General features: G+C 38.1%; 2 protein-coding genes across 5 annotated transcripts; one reads left to right on the top strand and one right to left on the bottom strand.

Annotated features, from left to right (window-relative positions):
- Positions 1–3,667: 3,667 nt before the first annotated feature.
- LOC122407200 (spore wall protein 2-like) lies at positions 3,668–4,885 on the bottom strand. Its single transcript, XM_043413247.1, has 3 exons — positions 4,636–4,885; positions 4,171–4,431; positions 3,668–4,044 (listed from the first exon to the last, which is right to left on the bottom strand). The coding sequence occupies exons 1-3, from the start codon at positions 4,841–4,843 to the stop codon at positions 3,725–3,727; spliced, it is 789 nt and encodes a 262-aa protein (XP_043269182.1). The 5' UTR covers positions 4,844–4,885; the 3' UTR covers positions 3,668–3,724.
- A 4,457-nt stretch (positions 4,886–9,342) lies between these two features.
- Positions 9,343–18,076, top strand: Hip14 (palmitoyltransferase Hip14). Of its 4 annotated transcripts, none has more exons than XM_043411675.1 (11): positions 9,351–9,991; positions 10,896–10,924; positions 11,487–11,634; positions 12,008–12,207; positions 12,311–12,520; positions 12,597–12,900; positions 13,027–13,227; positions 13,558–13,719; positions 14,154–14,310; positions 14,919–15,163; positions 15,273–18,076. In XM_043411675.1, the coding sequence occupies exons 3-11, from the start codon at positions 11,497–11,499 to the stop codon at positions 15,507–15,509; spliced, it is 1,854 nt and encodes a 617-aa protein (XP_043267610.1). In that variant the 5' UTR covers positions 9,351–9,991; positions 10,896–10,924; positions 11,487–11,496; the 3' UTR covers positions 15,510–18,076. The 4 variants fall into 4 exon arrangements, with proteins under 4 accessions (XP_043267608.1, XP_043267610.1, XP_043267611.1 ...); XM_043411674.1 differs by lacking the exon at positions 10,896–10,924 and having other exon boundaries at positions 9,359–9,420; positions 9,491–9,991; XM_043411673.1 differs by lacking the exon at positions 10,896–10,924 and having other exon boundaries at positions 9,343–9,991.
- Positions 18,077–18,892: the final 816 nt, after the last annotated feature.

The following is an 18,892-nucleotide window of genomic DNA, read 5'->3' as shown; positions in this document are numbered from 1 at the left end:
ACAGAATTGGACAATTACTGGAATTGTTGGAGAGTTTTTTCAGATCATTTCGTTGGACTCGAACGTTGCAAACTTTATTAAAAAATAAACATTGAAATCACTCATTTTCAAAAATATCGGTCAAACGTTCTCCTGGATACAAAAGCAAACTTTTTCATACCATGTAATTTTTTTTCGTTCAAATATGATCCAATTTACCAAAATTTCATACTCAAATATCAATGTCAAATTTTTTGTTGACCCGTATTATCAGTAGAATTATTCATTCAATTTATTAATCGAGTCGAAGTGAACGGAATCGATATTACCAATTACTCAGCACACGAGCAAGAATATGACACTGGATTTGGGAACTGAAGGCATTTTCATCTGATTTTCTCATGTTATTATAAAAGTGTCGTTTAATATACATAAAAGTGACTCAATATACACTGTTGGCACAGCCAAGATCTCGATAGTTGGAGAAATTGGCTGAGGATAAGGCCGATCGACAAATTTTGGCGCTGCATAAACGCTGTAAGGAATCGTTCCAAAGGAGACGCAAATCTCGTAGCTATAAATATATTTTCGTCGGATTCATAATCAGCGTGTGAACATTCTTGTCCCCTGGTTGGCTGTTCTCGTTCGGACCTTTTGCCAACTTCGATTTGAAGCGAGAGAGAGAGAGAAAGCTTCGAACGTTCACATCTGAAATGAGATTAGGTGTGTCGTCGCGTGCTATATATCCGGGTTTCTACATTTCGCATCTGCAAACGTAGAGATTGCCTTGTAAGCAAATCCACTGACGTTCGTCCATCGCCAAGTAAGAGACTCGAAACTTGCAGAGTCAGAACTCCGCAAGTCCGTCTGTTGGGCGAGCGAACTCGCTACCATTTCGATTAGCGTCCTTCGGATTGTACCTCCTTTGTAACAAAATGGAGGTGATGATCGGATGCACTATTATTATATATCTCGCCAGCTCATACATCCACGGAACTCGGATTAGTTGATTAAATTAATCCATTCTGAAACCGCCACCTTTGGGTTCATCAGACTTTCACGAGCTCTGTTACACAGAAATTTCATTCGATGGCCGTACTCCTTCCCTGCATATGTTCACTATTTGAAACGAATTTCACATCTTCTCACTTCGGAATATTTGATGAGAAAGCCTCACGAATAATTAACGATATTTCTAGACTACGAAATCAAATAATTTTGAAAAGTTTGCACACATTACAATATTATTACACATCATTACAATATGACGAATGTTAATTTGCGATGACATTTTTGATGGGCAATTATATGATTGGCGATAATTTTTTTATAAAGTTGCCCTAATTTTTATCTCTCATTCTCGACTAGTTCAATTTGATGAAAATTCAACTTTACCTGGCGTCGTGAATCTTCGCGGAGATTCATGAAGCCAGCGTACTGACGAGTGAAGTGTAGTGTGACGGGCGGAAATAATTTAAACAAGTTTTGGAAAGCTTCCAAATGATTGGAATCGATATCGTATTTTTAATTTACACTCTGTGAATTGTATATTCACCAGAACTTCATATAACTGAGTGGAAAAACCAAGTAATTATTAATTCAAATATAATTTTCAATTTAAGGGGTTTACCCTGATTAGACGAGCAAACAAAGGACTATTTTCACAAATTTTTTTGAACAGTATAAATTATAAATGTGGATATAAAAGTGTTAGGCTCGAAAAATGCACTCTTAAAATACACAGAAAAGTTTTCTTTATTTTTATTTTACTCAATTTTCGTACCGAAAAATGGAGGAGAAGACAGGTTCAAAAAAAATGGGTGTACGCTATTGATAAAATCTCTGAAATGGATGATCGGACAAAAAAGAAAAAATGGTTTTAGATTCAATAGGTAAATTGCTATAGCGCATATGATACGATTTTTTATTTTTTCAAAAATGACAAAACAGCGGCTATTTTTCCAAAAACTACGAAAAAGCACGTCTTTTTCATGGTTTTTTGCAAAAAAAAAAAAAAGTTCCACTCAAAATTTAAAAATTCGTATGATATGCGCTATAATTATAGTCACAAAGAACATGTGCTAAAATGTTGGTAAGGATCGGTTGAATAGTATCAGAGATTTTATCAACGAGCCGTTCAAAAACGTAATTTTGAGAAAAACGCGTTTAAACAAAGGCAGCCAAGTAAACGTCGTTCAAAAGTACACTTGGCCTGCTCAGATCTTTATAAAATGTTAGTATAATACGTTTTTATCTATACTTTCGAAAAATACAATAAAAAAATCGATTTTTTGAAAATTTTAATTAGGGTGGACCCCTTAACATTACCACAGAAATAACATCTTCAGCCGGTTCAATAAATTAATCAGGGATAAACTGAGGACAATTTTTGAGTAAAATCCTTGTAAATTTGCAAAGAATAAGCTACTTGTCACGTTATAAAATTAGGTATGCTCTTGTCATGGAAAGTTGAACTCTAATTAGGTGACAACATCGAAGCGATATTTTAAAAGAGTATAGCAAGAGAGTGAAAAATTAATCTCTTGTATAATTTACAAAAAATGATTAGTGAATACCCGGAAAGGAAGCCCTTTAGGCGTCGCACTGATCGTGGCGCAAAAAATTGTTTTGGGTCGAACGCGTTAAATTGCCACCGCGCGTAAGTCAAGCCCTGCGAATCGGGTTATTTAATACACAACTTTGTCGTCAGGGGAGCTCTTTGCGTGAAAATTTCTCTTGTGTTAACAACAAAGATGAAAAAGAAAAAGGAAATGATTTTTTTTTGAAATTTCGAACGTACGTGACCCCGTAAACGTACAACGAAATTAGCTTTACCACGTCACATCTCAAGGAGGCTTACTAAAAAATGGATATTCGTAATTACCAAGGTGTTTAATCGGGCAACCCAGAAGAACAAGTTTTTGACAGGGGGCCAAACTTTTCTCGTTATAAATAATTGGAATTTGAAAATGTGAATAAAAGAGGCGTTGGTGAACGGGTTTCGCAGTCGTTATACGACAGCAATGACCGTAAGGGAGGGAGGAAAACAAAAGTGTATCCTCCTGTAATAGCGAACTGCAATAGCTTCAATAATAATCTGCATCAGGCTATAAAACTAAAAGTAAAAAAATGAGAGAGAGCGAGAAAAGAAAAAAGAATGATTGTCAGCGAAGCGACGGCGTAGCTCCACCTGCAAGAGGGTCTCGCGTGACCGAAGTAATTTTTAACAAATCCCTACAAATTCTTCGCCTGTCAGCTTTACGCGAACTCGTGGATAACCCACCTCTCGGAACTAATGGTGGTAACTGGTCGTGTCTGTCAAGTCTACACCGAGGAGAAACCCCGCTCGAGTTAGTTCGCGGTATGCTATTTGCGTTTATAACAAACCACCACGGGACTGGCAAACGCGTTAGCGGAGTGGAGGAAAAAAATCATCATTTTATGCAGCACGTTGTTGCGTGAAGTAAGAAAGTCGCACGCTGGAGGCTCGTGGCGTGTGAACGGGTATTGAAAAATATTTTCTGTCACAAAATATTTACCAACTTGGTAAATTCGAAGTAGGCCAAGACACGTTACGGGGGACTCGACACGATGGACGTTCTTTATCGCCAACAAAACATACTTTATTACAAATTTTTTTAACAACAATTTATGAGGTAAAATACCGACGATAATATCCTCCAGGAATTCCCGTATCTGCACATTTTTCATTGTTCTTTCAATTCCTCTAGTGGACTTAACAACGCTAGTAATATTCCCCACCGTCATAGCCGGCCTCCCCGTCAGAGGCGTACGAGCTATGAGACCCGTAAGATCCTTCGTCGCCGCCACCACTCGAATAATGCTCGTTATAACCATCGGAATTTCCATAATTTCCGGAATCCGAGTCACCCTCGGTGTAGTGTGCGGCATCTCCATCGCCATCCGCCGTGTAATTTTCGCTGTCACCTCCGTCCGTGTACGAAGCGGATTCGCCACTAGCGTCACCTCCACCCGCCTCTTCAGCCTCGCTGTATCCAGCGTTGTCGCCGTCATCCTCGGTGTAATACGTGTCCACTACAGTGCCTGAAAAATAAACGTCGTTATGTCCGATAATCAGAATTGTTAAGAGTTTTGAGTATTCCAGGAATTCGAAGGATTACACTCAACGCTGGGGCAGAGAGAAAATAAAAGTATGAAGAGTTTGCCAACCCGCTTGCTCGTGGTCTCCGTCCCCCTTAACCTTGGACGCGTAAGCCCCACTCTCGGCTTGTTCGCCACCCTTGTCAGCACCCTTTGCTTTTCCGAAGGCCGTATGCTTTTCGAATCCGTAATTGTCTCCGGCTTTCTTGTGAAAGGTGTCAAGGCTTTTGTATCCGTGGTCGCCATTGCTGTACGTTTGTTTCACGAAGCCTTTTTCGCCCTCCGCGTCGCTCCCGTACGTTTTGTAGTATCCACCCTCGTCCGATTTTCCTGTAACAACATCGTTATCATTTCGACTCTCGAAGGATTAAATAAACGAGGATGGATCTGTTTTATCGTTGTCAACGCCCCTCGAGGTAAACCCGAGCTAACTACGCTCGGAATTCAGCAACTCTTTCGTTAATTTTTATGTTACACGAATTGATAGAACGAAAATTTTATGACACAAATTGGTGCAGGAAGAATCATCGATACCCGAGGCATTCTTCATGAGCTTTTTCCCATTGACACTTTCCACCGGAGAATTTCCATCCACCAATAAGTCTCGAAGTATCGTTCGAAAGTCGAAGTCATCCTGAGCCCGTAAATTGGAAGATTTGGCATCGCGGACCGGCCGAGCGAGAGTGCAAGATATCGCTCCGAGGAAGACAAAAACTGCAAGATCCCGAGCGATTTGTCTCATGATGCAAAGTATTTCGTCCCTTCGATCCGTGAGTCTGAATAACTTTCGGTGAAACCGCACTCCTGTTCATCGATAACTAATGACGGGAAAAGTCTCTTATATATTCTATTTAACCGAGAATGCCAAAGGATCAAAATTTCCTTCCCCATTGATTGAGAACGATCGCAATCGCTGAGTGACGCAGACCAAATGAAATATTACTGCAATATCGAGGATGTAATTTTGTAAGGTATAAAGCTCGGGTGGAAGATTGATCGAAAACTTGTGACACACAGCAGCAGGTGAGCACAGAAAGTGGCAATGCAGTGAGAGTCTACCGTGATGAAAATCGTGTAGTATGATCATGTCAAATGTGTAGGTGTGCTTGTCTTTCGCAAACGATCATCGAGCGGGTGTTCTCAGTGCGATATCATGAAACGATCAAGTAGATCCACAAGCTCTGGCGTGGCGTGTCGCCTGGGAAATCGGCGTTTCGATATTGCTTCACGCCTCGGGGATTTACGCAAAGCCTCCAGACGTTGAGCTCTCGTTCCGTCTCCCTCTCCGTCGTCTCTCCGCATCTCGTTCTACAGAGTTCGCACTGATCAGCTCTTTGTAGGATTATTGCCAGACAGATTGGAACAGAATAGAAACTCGATGGTTTTGCGGTTGAGAGCTGCAACGCGCCCGCTCATAGTCGTCCGTTATATCCGAACGAAATTATTAGGAAAGATGGATGAAAGTCGGTCTCAAAAAATTCTCGTTGGCGGTTACAACTTGTCTGAAAAACGAAAAATCGAAGAAAAAAGAGGACAAAAACCTCCCGATATCCAACGACGGCGCGGAGACGCAATTACCAAGAAAGTCTGCATTTTAACGTGTGTCCGAAGCGAATAGATTGCCGATTGATTTCATGATCTCTCTCATTGAAAGTTTTATCCGCCGAGAGAGGGAGAGAGAGCCTCGACGTGTAGCGCACGAGTGATTCCCGCTTTTTTCGTTATCGCGCAACAACCGAGGGGCACAAAAAACAATTGAAAACGTCAGAGATCCAAGTACCGGGGAAATGTGATGCCGCCAGAAACAATTCGGCGTGTCTAATGATTGACGCAATCCACGAGCTCCGCGGACGTTGACATCGGCCACGGAAGGGAGCAAACGACCACGCTGGACCATACGATAATACGCACATTTATGAACCTCCCACGTATACATATTTGAGGTGTGCTACGTATGTGAAATTGGATTGCTTAGTCGTAATATGATGGTAGGGACGTATGACAACATCGGGGCTATGTAACTGCTATCTATACGTCCGCACGCCCTATCCTTGTGTACTAAATGTGTTTGGTCGAGTGTGTGCATACGTGTGACTCGATGTGACCCGGCCTGATTGTATATTCTATGGGAAATTAGTAAATTACGTGCTTACATTCTGTGTACGGGACTAAAGACCCACCGACTATCGTTCCATGGCTCGTTCTTCAAATCCGAGCACGCACGATTTCGAAACATGACGAGTTGAAGATAGCGAAGACGAGTCTGGAGACGGTTGGCGAGGAAGTGATGAGAGTTTTAGTCTTCTAGCCGCGTCTCGTAACTTTTTCATATTACTAATTGTAAGTTTTGAGGTATTCGAGAAATAAAATTCGAATATTCTACAAATAACTGATTTTAGATAACAGTTTTAGGTGAAAGTGCATGCGAATAGATTGGAGAATTTCAGGTCAGGTTATCGAACATTTAATAAAGAATGAAAACTTGAAAAATGGCCAAATTTGTACGGGAGCTTATGGATATTCCATCGTCACGACATTTCTATTCAATAATTCGTATACCAAATAATTATAAATTCCTGATACATACCGACTCACAGATAGAACAAAATTTAAGGAGTCCATAGCGACGATAAAAATAAAGGGTTACCGAGTCTTCGGATATTAACGATGGAAGTTGGAAAAATGGCAGAAGCAGAAGCTTTTCCTATATAACAGCGACTTCTCAGGGGTTAGGAATCAGTCCAAATTTCGAATGCCCAAATTTACATCGGCAAAAAATACGCTCATGCAAAAGGAATATCACTTACGATTATCACTTACAAGATCAATCTCCAAGAATAAGATTCTTGGAACACGAATGTATAATGGGACTGGTAATTCTGGGTTCGACTAATTTTCGATTATTACAGGAATGATTCGACGCATTCGTCGCAGACCTTTTTCCATTACATCTTAACATCTTAATGCACGTTATCATGTGATATCTGAAAAAATACATTATTTTTGAAATCCGAATGAAAGAGGATCACCGAAAATGGAACTTGATTAATTCCTCAACATTTGATCTCCTTGAAGATGCTCGTAGATCTGAAATACCCCAAAAGAATTCGTAGATGGATCAAAAATTTAGGAGTCTTCCAGGAATAACTGAAGAACAATAAAATTAAAGAAAAATCACTGTTACTTCTGGCACTGGAATCTCGAACGGAAGCTGGAGGAACGGTAAATCATTCAGGTCACCGTACTCTCTGCCCGCTCTCTCTCTCTCTCTCTTTTGACTCGTTTTCTTCCCTTTTGTCTCCTGGTATTTCTCTATTTATGTCTCTCATTTCATTTCTATCCTTCCTCTTCTCCGGAATTAACTAATTCGCATCCGGCACAGCGAGCACGCCGGCTCGGCGCCGTCACACCAAGCTGCTACTAAATCGTCGACTTTTTATCCGCCTGTCAAGGGTCGGGAGGGCACCTCTAGAAAACCCCCCCTGTAATGCTCTATAGAATCTTCTTCAAGAAGAAAAGCCACGATGAAGCAAGAAAAAAGGGAAAAGAGAGAGGCTCCAACGGGCGAGCGAGAGAGGGCGAAAAATACAGCTAGAAAGAGAGGCGCAAAGGAAAGAAAAGAGAAAAAGATATAGGAGGAAAATAGCTAGGAGGATGATCGTGCTAAAACCGTGTGAACCACTCCCCTATCACGATGTCCACGATGTTAAGCGCCTTAGATAGTTGCAACGCCAGCTACTTTCCACGGGATAATCCGGTAATTTCGAAATCTCCGGATAGAATGTAACACACCTTTGGGGCTCAGTCGAGCCAGTTAACTCCTCCTCCTGCCTCGCTCTTTCATTCTCTGGAGGACCTTGTCTTACCAATCGCATATACAAACGAGATTTCCGGAAGGCAGTTTCAGAGCCCAACCTTCCGGATGCAATGGAGAAAGCAAACTTTAGTTTTTGTGCAAATCTTACATTTTTGTGTATTCTTTGGGTCTCGAGTCCTCGTGTTTCTTCTCTGGTGTAAAATTTCCGGTGAAAAATTTCGTCGAAGCAGACTCCCTTAATTATCGCGTTCCAATCGTATGAAAATGGAAAAAAATCCAATTCATTCGTTTCTTTCGACACGATAAAATCGGATAAATCTGACAGATATTTTGTCATCGTTTATAATAGGAGAAAGCTTGTCGAAGTATTTCTGAACCAAATTCTATTCTGATTATCGGCCTTTTGTCTTTTGACACGCGCTTCGAAAATGAAACGATAAATTTATACGAGGACCGAAGCCCTCCTTGTCAGCTCGCGACTGAACTTCTCCGATTCTTCTTCCAAACCTGAAGGCCAACTGTCAGGGAAATATTGCTAGTTACGGTTCTTCTAATTTGAGGAACTCGAGTTCCAAGGATTGTTATAAGTTGGAAAAACGCGTCTGCTTCTGAAGCCTTTTTCAATGTATTATTAACCAATAATTATTAGCAATTATTTTATTACTTGGATTAAGACCTGAATGAAAATCATTTTCAGTCAGAAAATAACGCAGCATCGCGACTTTTGAGGGAACAGTCGAAGTATATTTTTGCATTCATTATTCATTTGCAACACGATTTAAGAATGGATGATTTTGCAAAATAGATTTTTTAAATAAAATAATAAAAAAAAAAAGGGAGGAATTTCTTACTAGCAGATAACACCAGACTCACAGTTTTGTGGATAAAACGCCCTGTTGTTCGTCAGCTCGATTTTCAGTTAACCATCAACGGGCACGCACGTTTTCTCAACTATCAATCGACAGTCGATAATCTTTCACCAAATGAAAATTCGATGAAAATGGTTCTTATCGTGGTAGGAGTAAATATTTATTTCGAATTAAAACTCTGACTTTTTAGTATCAAAAGCACTATAAGCGATTAAAAAGATTTCATTTATGAGAATCATAATGAAAAGTTTGAAAAGTACTATTTTGGTCTGTCTGCCTGGCTGTACGACACTTTATAGTTTCCGATGGTAAAAATTTGTTATCGTGCGAGCGGTTATCAAGTACTACGACAAATCCAGAATCGTTAGAAATGCGATAATTTCATTGAATTTACTCTTCATCGGTTAATCGGCTCCCTGCTTGACCAACCGTGGTTAAAAAACTGACAAAACTGTGCTGCTGCCTGGTGGATCGTCGAAGAAAGCGCATACTTGCCCGGCGAGGGTGGCGCTGTTTGGCTTGTTTGGCGAAATGCTCCCTGGGAAAAAAAGCTTGCACAGTATACTAACGAATCCCCAAAGATCGAAGAAATCATCGTACTATCGTAGGAAATTATATTTCGTTTTGTGCATGGTTCGTTGCCACGATGATGGGTGAAAATTGGTCGAGTTTTTTGTTGTTATCGTGAGGCTTAATGTCGCAGGAACATAATAATCAAGTATCGAAAGAGCGACTGAGAGAAAAGGAAGAAAAGTGGAGAGGATCGACACGATATACGGATTGATACGGGTAGTATTATATTATGAACGAGAAACGAGAGCACAACGTTTTTGCAGCTAGTGCCTTCTTCGTCATTCTACAGTGTTAAAACGACAGATAAAACAAACGAAAATAAAAATATTAGTAAATAACTCGCACACAGTTCTGAACGTACAGTACAAAAGCGTAAATCTTTATCATCTGCCGCGAGACTCGGTTTTTATCTTGCCAAAATAATATCAACCTTTTTTCGTCCATGTATTATCATACTAAATACCTCCGCCCCACCCCTTAAGATGCCTTGTAATTCCCATGTCTCTTTTTTCCTGATAATCCGGCTTCGTTGAAACTAGTGTAAGAAAAAACAAAGGAAGACGAATATTCGTCAATTTTTCGGTATGCGAAAGTGTGGATCTTAGTTACGGAATAATACGAGAAAAGACAGGTAAGAAAATTCTCTCTTTAATAACCTATATTTATCGCTGCATTGGTAAATAAGTCACGTTCACTTTTTTTTTCCATCATTGGAAAATAAAATCGATCCAACTTTCTTCCCTTTTGCCGCCTATGTTTTTATATGTATCCGCTGTACTCGCCAGTTGAAACTGAATTACTGACAAGCATTATAATTATATATACTATCGTATTGTTCGATTCAGACTTATTCGTGCCGGATCGCACTGGATCGAGCTTTTATGATTATTGACACTTTCGTCTGTTTGAAAAAATCACGCGACATCATGCTCCTTCGATTATTAGTACTCGTTAATTCTGCCAATTCGATATTTTTATTTTCATTCCGAGAACTTGTTCAACTCATATCTAAAGTATCTAAAGTGATATCTAAAGTAAAAAAGAAAGAAAAATGTCTTTTCCAGAGATGCTCAGTATTATTTCAGCTCTCTGGTAGTCAATAGATACGGGGAATACGGGGAAGGAATAACTATCAAAACAAATTTCTACTTTTTCTATCAAATTATGACTATTAATTATTACTGTTACTAAATATAAATGAATTTTTGTAATAATGCTGATTTTCTATGAATTTTTAAAATCACATTGAAGCTTCCAATCATAAAACTTGTTATGAACATTGGTTTGCTCTGTGCAATTCGTAAACCCATCAGTGACTTAAATTGCCCCCATATATAGCTGTATAAATATGTCATGATCGATTTTCTCATTTTGTTTTTCGAGTGATCATCTTGACTATAAATTACTATCCTCCTTGGTTTTGAAATGAGCACTGCACATACAGTGATAGGTGTGCGAGTGCTGTTTCATAAATGGTGGGTCTATGTGACAGTAGACGCCTGAATATAAATGTCTCATGAAAACTCAATGCTCAGTGAATACTTGGTCACTGTATTGCTTCCAGGTAAGGCTGCTATTTTCAATTGCACATGTTGCGTTCGACCCTCATTCTCATTTGTGTAATTAGCCAATCAATCAGCAGCTGTTGTTCGATTCTTCACGAAAGAATGTTGAAAAACTTGATTCCTATATCAAATAGCACACCGAAGGTGCACAGTTGAATAAAATACAGTTTGGATGGTTCTTCATAAATACTAATTGTTCAGTTTTAAAGTACGATTGTGCAGAGAAAATTCTGTTAACCAAATTTGAGTGAAATACAGAATTGATAAAAGGTTCACGAAAGGTTTTTTGAGAAAAATGAAATGAGCGCGAATAGAATATGAATTCGTGTTTCTTTCAAATTTAAAGAGGTTGCATTGATCCAATTATTTTTCAATCATTTTTTGATAGATTTTTTGAGTTCACTGAAATTTTCTGAACGCAGAAGGAATAATACAGTAGTTTTATCTCCGTCAAGGAATTGAATGTAAATGTAAATTCTCGACGATCAAGAAGGTGAAGTTACACTTTTAAAAAACAATATACGTAATTAATCTCAGTTGTTGAATTTAATGGGATTTCAGAAACATCATCATGTACGCCCTACCAATGAGAGCAGCATGTCCCGGAGACAATTCGAATGAGCAGGACAAGAGCACTCATCACCATCAAGATGTCCCAAGACCAATTCCACAGGACTGCAGTTCCTTCGACATAGTCAGAGCTACCCAGGTACGATCACCATGATAATATTTTCATTTCGAAGAATCTTTTTTCTGAATAAAGGAGTAGTGCTCTACACTATTTGAATACCTCTTCTCAAAAATAATTTTCTACAAATGCAATCAAGTTTGATCAAATTGCTCAGAATACAACCAACTTGTCATTTTCATGTGAGGATTTTTTGTCTCCTATCAATTTACTCATGAAGAATCATACAAATAACATTTGAATCCAAACCATTAGCAACTGATTTATATAAATGTTACTTTTGAGAGATGTTTCAAAAACCCAATTAATATACGGTTTTGTGATATCCAGTTTATATTAATCATTATTTCTTCTGTATATTCACCTTATTTTGTTTTATTCCTTTCTTCAACAGTACGGAGCTCTAGAGAGAGTGACAGAGTTGGTGGATGCCGGAGCCGACGTAAATCAGCCTGATGCTGAAACAGTAACATTACTGCATTGGGCAGCGATAAACAACAGAAAAGAAATTGTTAAATATTTAATAGCAAAAGGAGCAAACGTTGATGCGATTGGTGGAGAGTTAGCGTCGACTCCTCTTCATTGGGCCACAAGGTATCGTCTCAAATTTGTTTACCTCATAAATTGTCATGAATAATTGATTAGCAAAAATTGATTGATATCACAGCGTTCTAAATATTTTTTTATTCATTTACAGGCAAGGTCATCTGTCGACATTCGCGATATTAATGAGAGCTGGTGCCGATCCTACACTCAGAGACTCGGAGGGTTTCTCGTGCATACATTTGGCCGCCCAATTCGGTCACACTGGTATCGTCGCCTATCTAGTTGCAAAAGGTGTTAATCCTAATACACCTGATCGTAGTGCCATGACAGCGCTTATGTGGAGTGCATACAAAGTCAATAGGTAAATAGGGCTTCAGGAGATATCCACGTACGCGTAATTCTAGACTGAAAAACGTAAGATTTACGTTCGAGATTAGTCAGAACTTTCACTATATCTTTAGCTTGGATCCGACGCGACTTTTGTTAATACTCGGAGCGTCCCATTCTCTGACGGACAACCTTCACGGTAACACCGCCTTACATTGGGCTATAATAGCCAAAAACAACACAGCAATATCAACCCTAGTCCATCAGGGAGCGTCTCTTGACGTACCCAACTTCCAGAATGAGACCCCAATGACACTTCTGGGACCTCATATCGGCGCCGCTTGGCTCGGACACAAAGTTAGCCACGAGATTAGAGAAAGACAGGGAAGAACGAGAGCGTGGTGCAGGGATAAGGTAAATTTCCCATGATTAAGTGAATCTTTAAAATTCACTGCCATGTCTGAGAAGTGTCGAAATCATCAAACGACTAAACTTCGACGAATTATAGCATTTATTTATTTATTTATTTTTTCTTTTCAGAGAATACGTTGGTACTGTATGGTCAGTACACCGTTCATAGTGTTTTACATAATTGGGATAATTTTTCAATGTGAATTGGATTACTTGATAAAACTAGGTGCCTTTCTCACCCTCTATATCGCTGTTTACCTAGCGAAAAATTTCCTATTCGACGAAAGGCTATTTCAAATATTACCAATGTCCATTTATTTAGCGACGAAGGTGAGTTTATCTTGGTGAATTTCTTCAAACACTGAACCATATGAAAACTCATAATATCTGAGAAAACGATAATGCACCTTGCGAACTCCGTACATCAGGGAAATTATTGTTATCTTGTTGATAACCAAACGTTAACCCACATACTGGATCGAGAATAAAATCTTATCAAAATTTCTTATCATAGATAGTTTTCAATTGTATCGCAAATTGACCTACTCTTCTATTCTCGATTTTTTACTTTCTACCTGACTACTACAACACTCTTTAAGACAAATAAATAATAACAGGACGCTTGTGGCATGTGAAATATTTTGATGATGTTAATTACAGATGTGGGTATATATCACGTGGATATTTTGGTTAGGCATTCACGCAGCCTGGTACCTTTGGCTAATGTTAGTCGGTGGTTCGGTGCCACTTTGGATATGTTTCTTGAAAACGTGGCGCGGTGATCCTGGAGTAATATCAGCAACGCACGAAGATAAATTGAATGTAAGTCTTTTTCATTTCAAAACCTACAAGACGAAATGTCCACACTCACTTATCTCATTGAACGTTAAAGTTTGAATAAGTTTCAAGTGACCTCTAAAACTTTCCGAGCGGATACTGAAAATAATTTTGGAACATAATGAAAATTCATTCTATAAAAAAGAAATCAAATATGTAAAATATTGAAAATGAAACAAATTAAGGAGAAAATCGATTGTATTGGGAAAAAAGTTTATGATTTTAGAACATGCGTGGATTAATAAACTTGCTATTCCCACTTTTTCTTCTTCAATCTTTTTAATGGTCCTTTTAATAGAACCGTTACTGTGTTTCTTGTGAATCGAAATAAAGGTGCGCCAGCTTAAATAGTGCGCGATATCATTGATTTCTCCCTATGAATGTTCACGGTGTTTTATTTTTTCTTTTTTTTTTCACAGACGATAATAGAATTAGCGGAGACTGGTGGTTTTGAGCCACAATGGTTTTGCACGAGCTGTCTTGTAAGAAGACCGATACGATCCAAACATTGTTCCATTTGCGATCGTTGCGTCGCTCGTTTCGATCACCACTGTCCATGGATAAACAACTGCATCGGTAAGCAACACACTTTGAACTTGGTGGAAAACCACTGGTAAAGCAATCATTCTAATGGCATTCAAAGAATTTTATATTCTGTGACAAAATCGACTCAACGATGAAAAACTAGACAGCTGAATCTCTGATCTCCGTTTTCACAGTCCCAAGCTGCAGTATTTAACGTTTTTTTTTAACAATAACAATACTAAAGCAATATAAATAATATCTAAAGCAATATTAGACTTCAAACGAGCTCCGACAATCCAGAAGTTTCATGGTATTTTCTCCCCAGTATTTTGTTCAAGAGAACTATCTCCATAGGTGCATTCCACTTATCGCCCGTCCACTGTGGATAGAGTTTTGGGTGTTGCGGGCTCTACGGGCGATAATTGGAACCCACCTCATCACAAATATTCTTGTCAATGAAAAATAGTTCTGTAAAGCTTTATTTCAAAAATGAAAACTCATTCTTCATGAAATAATAAAATACCAACAATTGTTCCAAATAATCCTCCAATGACTCGATTCAAATTCAGGAGATTCTCTTTAGATAATATTAATATTTATGAATGTAATTAACACATGAATCTAAATAAAACTGTGATGCAATTTTTCTTCCTAATCAGGGTCTCATAACCACAAGTATTTCTTGGGATTCCTCGCCTCTCTATTTGGATTATGTATCGTAATACTGTCAGCGAGTGTCCAGTATTGGCAGTTCGAGTGTTGGACAAATTTGACCAACGGTCATACGGCAGACAGCTACCTGGTATCGGCGGCTACTTGTGATCCTTGGGTCATGTGGGTGACGGTAAACACGGCTCTACATTCGCTGTGTGTCGGTACTCTTCTGGCTTGTCATACCTACCAAGTACGTTGTTATTTCACCGGGCTTAGAATGAGGATTGCAAACATGAAAATACGAAACTTGTGGTTAGCGTGGAATGTTTTTCATTCAATAAATTCTTTCGTTTCAACAGATAATGGTATTGGGCATGACGACGAATGAGCGCCTCAACGCTGGACGTTACGAACACTTCAAACAAGGTAATCCTTTCCATCGCGGTGCACTACAGAATTTGGCAGATTTTTGCAACTTAAGCTTTTGCGGTGTGAAAGCAAAACCAAGCTCCGACTGGCTTCACAGTTTCGATCTCAAGGAGAGCGTCGAAAAGCTACCTCTACTTACAGCGAAAGACAACTTTCAATATGTCTAGGGATTCCAGTATTTTAAATAATCTGTTTAAAATGAAAAACAAAGAAACAAACAAATGCGTGTATTTATGATTTAACGTAGCCACCAGATGCTGAAACACCATATCACACTCTTGATCGGCGTCGTATTGTGCTAACCAAAGAGTTGTCACGTGAAACATTTGTTGGCAAATGTTGAACACGCTGAAAGCGTTTAAACTATCAATTGGATTCTCAAGCCTCCTAACGCATCTTATTATTAGTTTCGATACGCTGAATACTCTGTAGAGATTTGGAGATCCAATTTTCATGACAAAGAGACTGCTATTTCGTTTCTTTTACTTTTTTTCGTATTTGTCTCATGAATATGCATATCGTAATTTCTTCGAGGATGCATCGACGGAAGAGGCAAGTTCGTAAATATCATGAAACAATTATTCGAGAAGCAGAACCCAAGACCGAAATCAAAAATCGTATCGCTCCTGTAAATTTTTTTTTTCTGTACCTTATATCAACCTTCGCAATGTACGTTTTACACACCATTTATTCCTTTATTTTTGTACACTGTAGTTAGAGAAAATGATCATACTCGTTAAAATTCTATCAATGTAACACAACGCAATAGAGATTATTGTCACTTGACGAATACGATTGATCTTTTGTAAACCGAGACGACCTTTTTTTATTTGAACATATCACTTTGGCCGTTTATTTATATGTTGTATTTTTATTTATTGCGTTTTCTTCTTGTTTCAATCATTTCAACGTTATTTTTTTTACGCACATAATTATATACAGAATAAATGTGATACATATTTGGTAATCTTTTACAATAATTCCGAATATTTTGAATTTTATCAAACCCGAGGTACTTATAAAAAATACACCTTCATTTTATCGTGTTTTTAAGATTTCCGTTGTTTGTTTTAGAATTTTTTTTTTTTTCAAACCTCTGTGATCTCGATAATTTTAAAGTACGAAATTACCCGGTATTACTTCGATATACGTATATTTTCTTTGATCAGACACTTTATCTTTTTTTCTCCTAATTCATTTTCTTCGTTCAACATTCCAATATTTCAGTAGTTGTTGCATATAAAAAATATTGCGATTTCGACATCAATCGGCATTTAACTAAAACGGTCAGAGTCCAATCGCACACAATATTTCGTGGGTTATGGTGAATGAATTGAATGAAGTACGGTTAAATCAAGTTGTACATTATACACTTTTAGCAATACAAGTTTTCCTATTTGTATATCACTTACGTGTAAGTTAAGTAATCTGTCATCCTTACGCGTGTCTTTTATATAATATATATAACAAAACAAAATGGCAATGTCTATTAAACACGACCACGGCTTCCGTAAATAAAGTAGACCGTAGCAAAATATCTTTGTGGCTCTCTCATATTTTTTTCTCACTGTTTAATCACTAAACATTGACATATTCGATTTAAGTAATTTTGACAACGTCAATAATGACTGCTACTACGAATGCTAAACCCAAATGCTGTGATTCGAGGGTACAAAACATAATATTGTTCGAAATTACTTTGTGAGATGTTCCTTCCGTCGGGAGATCCTTTTTACTGGACAAACGATCAGGTTCTCGAATCACTGGCAGTAGTTGTTATGATTATTATTATTATTTTTTGTTTTAAGGAAGGAAGAAATTTTCAAAACAATTGGGAACGCAATGGCTCCTGTAAAGAGTCTCTGGCAGTGAACTCGCTTTCATAAATGTACTTGTCTCCGAGTCGCTACCGCGACTCCAGATATTGTGGGATGAAATTGGAATGCTTTTATTTTCTAGTCTGGTGTATTTACGTGTATATACCACTAGCGAAACGATCTCTCATCGGCATGATAAAGTAAATAGGCTGACGACCGGAGATTATCGTCAATTATATTTATAAATAACAAACGCGCAGAAATTTGCAATTTTCTTTGCCCGATTCTCTTGAAAAGCAAGACGAATCGATATTTTAATAAACATTCTTATGATCGAAAATGAAAATGCATTGAAATAGTTACTAAGGTTCTTTTCAATACGAGATATTAAGGATGCGAAATAACGAGATAAACAGATACGTAGATTGCGAATAGTCATTTTTTCTTTCGTCTGTAGAATAAGACGCCTTGGAAAAGAAATTTTCAAAGAAGAATGAAATTATCGAGAACTGCTCGATCGAACGTTACACAAGCAGATGTTGGTTAGAAATTTAAGGAAGCGTAAAATAGAGCGATGACTTCGCAACGGCTTATATACACATAGAGGTTGCGTCATTGTCGCTTGACGCATAAATAAACGTAATTAGGATATTCGCGTGATTGTAGAATTCAATTTATGTATTGTAAAGTTTCGGCATCGTTGAATGATAAAACAAAAAACGATACGTTAAATTCAAAGCAAACATGTCTGTATTATTCACTTCGAGTTTCATTGGTGTACATTGCTTTAAGAGAAAAAAAAATAGAAAAAAAGCGACAAATTGTCCGACGAAACGAAATTGTAAAAAAAATAAGAAAATAAACGAGATTCTCGAATCCTCATGTAAGTGATGATGAATAAATGGCTCGTTTGACAATTCACTGTACGAAAAGATATCGAAACCAACGCCAACCACGCGTGCACGAAATTCTAAACAAAACCATGCGATATCATACGATTAAATATTATTAAAACTTCTGTCAATTTGACAGAAGATGTTTGACTCGTCTTTATCATCGATTGATTTTCAGTTTTAACTCATTTTCCACGACACTTCGTGATATACATATATTTTTTTTCTTTTTTTCATTTGTACATTATTTTTATTATCCGTCATGACCGTCGAGGACGAGGAGGGATGTCCGTGCTCAGAAACGTCAGATCCATCGAATGTGACTTCTCTCGCTACTGACGTTAGTTCGATAATTAATTCGTCCGAACTGTCCGATATTTCTGCAAGACTACGCTTTGATACAAGTATCATTTTACTTTTTTACGTTACAATTGATCATTTCCCATAAAACATCAAAAAAGGGGTTCCTTCAAATTTTATTTTGTTTTATATTTTTTATTCCGAGCAATTTTTTCGTACACGTTTGTAAAGCTGGTTGCGTAAAGTGGTGGAACCTTGTTTTTTTGGTATTTCAAATCATGAAATCAATTTGCTTGAACTTTGAACCTTTTGGATAGATGCTAACCAGCAATTTAATAAGGAGTCCATATCCATACTAATAAATCTCGAATTCTATTGTAATCAAGCTCTAATACCAGCAAAATATAAATAATAGAAAATTGTGTGGGCCTATAGAGAACGAATGCGCGTGTAAGCCGGACGAAAAAATAGTCGCATCGCCCGAAGTACGAGGAACCACTTTACCGAATTGTGGTCAACCAGCCTCGGCGAACCACCAAC

The sequence above is a fragment of the Venturia canescens genome, chromosome 2, assembly GCF_019457755.1.
Source record: "Venturia canescens isolate UGA chromosome 2, ASM1945775v1, whole genome shotgun sequence".
NCBI classification, from domain to species: Eukaryota; Metazoa; Arthropoda; class Insecta; order Hymenoptera; family Ichneumonidae; genus Venturia; species Venturia canescens.
This window is presented reverse-complemented; position numbering and strand designations above follow the sequence as displayed.

Bases quoted from the DNA above. Each gene is read 5' to 3' on its own strand.
- Hip14 (XM_043411673.1), top strand. From the start codon at position 11,497: ATGTACGCCCTACCAATGAGAGCAGCATGTCCCGGAGACAATTCGAAT. The intron at 12,208-12,310 runs GTATCGTCTCAA...ATTCATTTACAG, and splicing joins CCTCTTCATTGGGCCACAAG to GCAAGGTCATCTGTCGACAT. The intron at 14,311-14,918 runs GTAAGCAACACA...CTTCCTAATCAG, and splicing joins ATGGATAAACAACTGCATCG to GGTCTCATAACCACAAGTAT.
- LOC122407200 (XM_043413247.1), bottom strand. From the start codon at position 4,843: ATGAGACAAATCGCTCGGGATCTTGCAGTTTTTGTCTTCCTCGGAGCG. The intron at 4,432-4,635 runs GTATCGATGATT...ATGTTGTTACAG, and splicing joins GCTCATGAAGAATGCCTCGG to GAAAATCGGACGAGGGTGGA. The intron at 4,045-4,170 runs GTTGGCAAACTC...TTTATTTTTCAG, and splicing joins CGGAGACCACGAGCAAGCGG to GCACTGTAGTGGACACGTAT.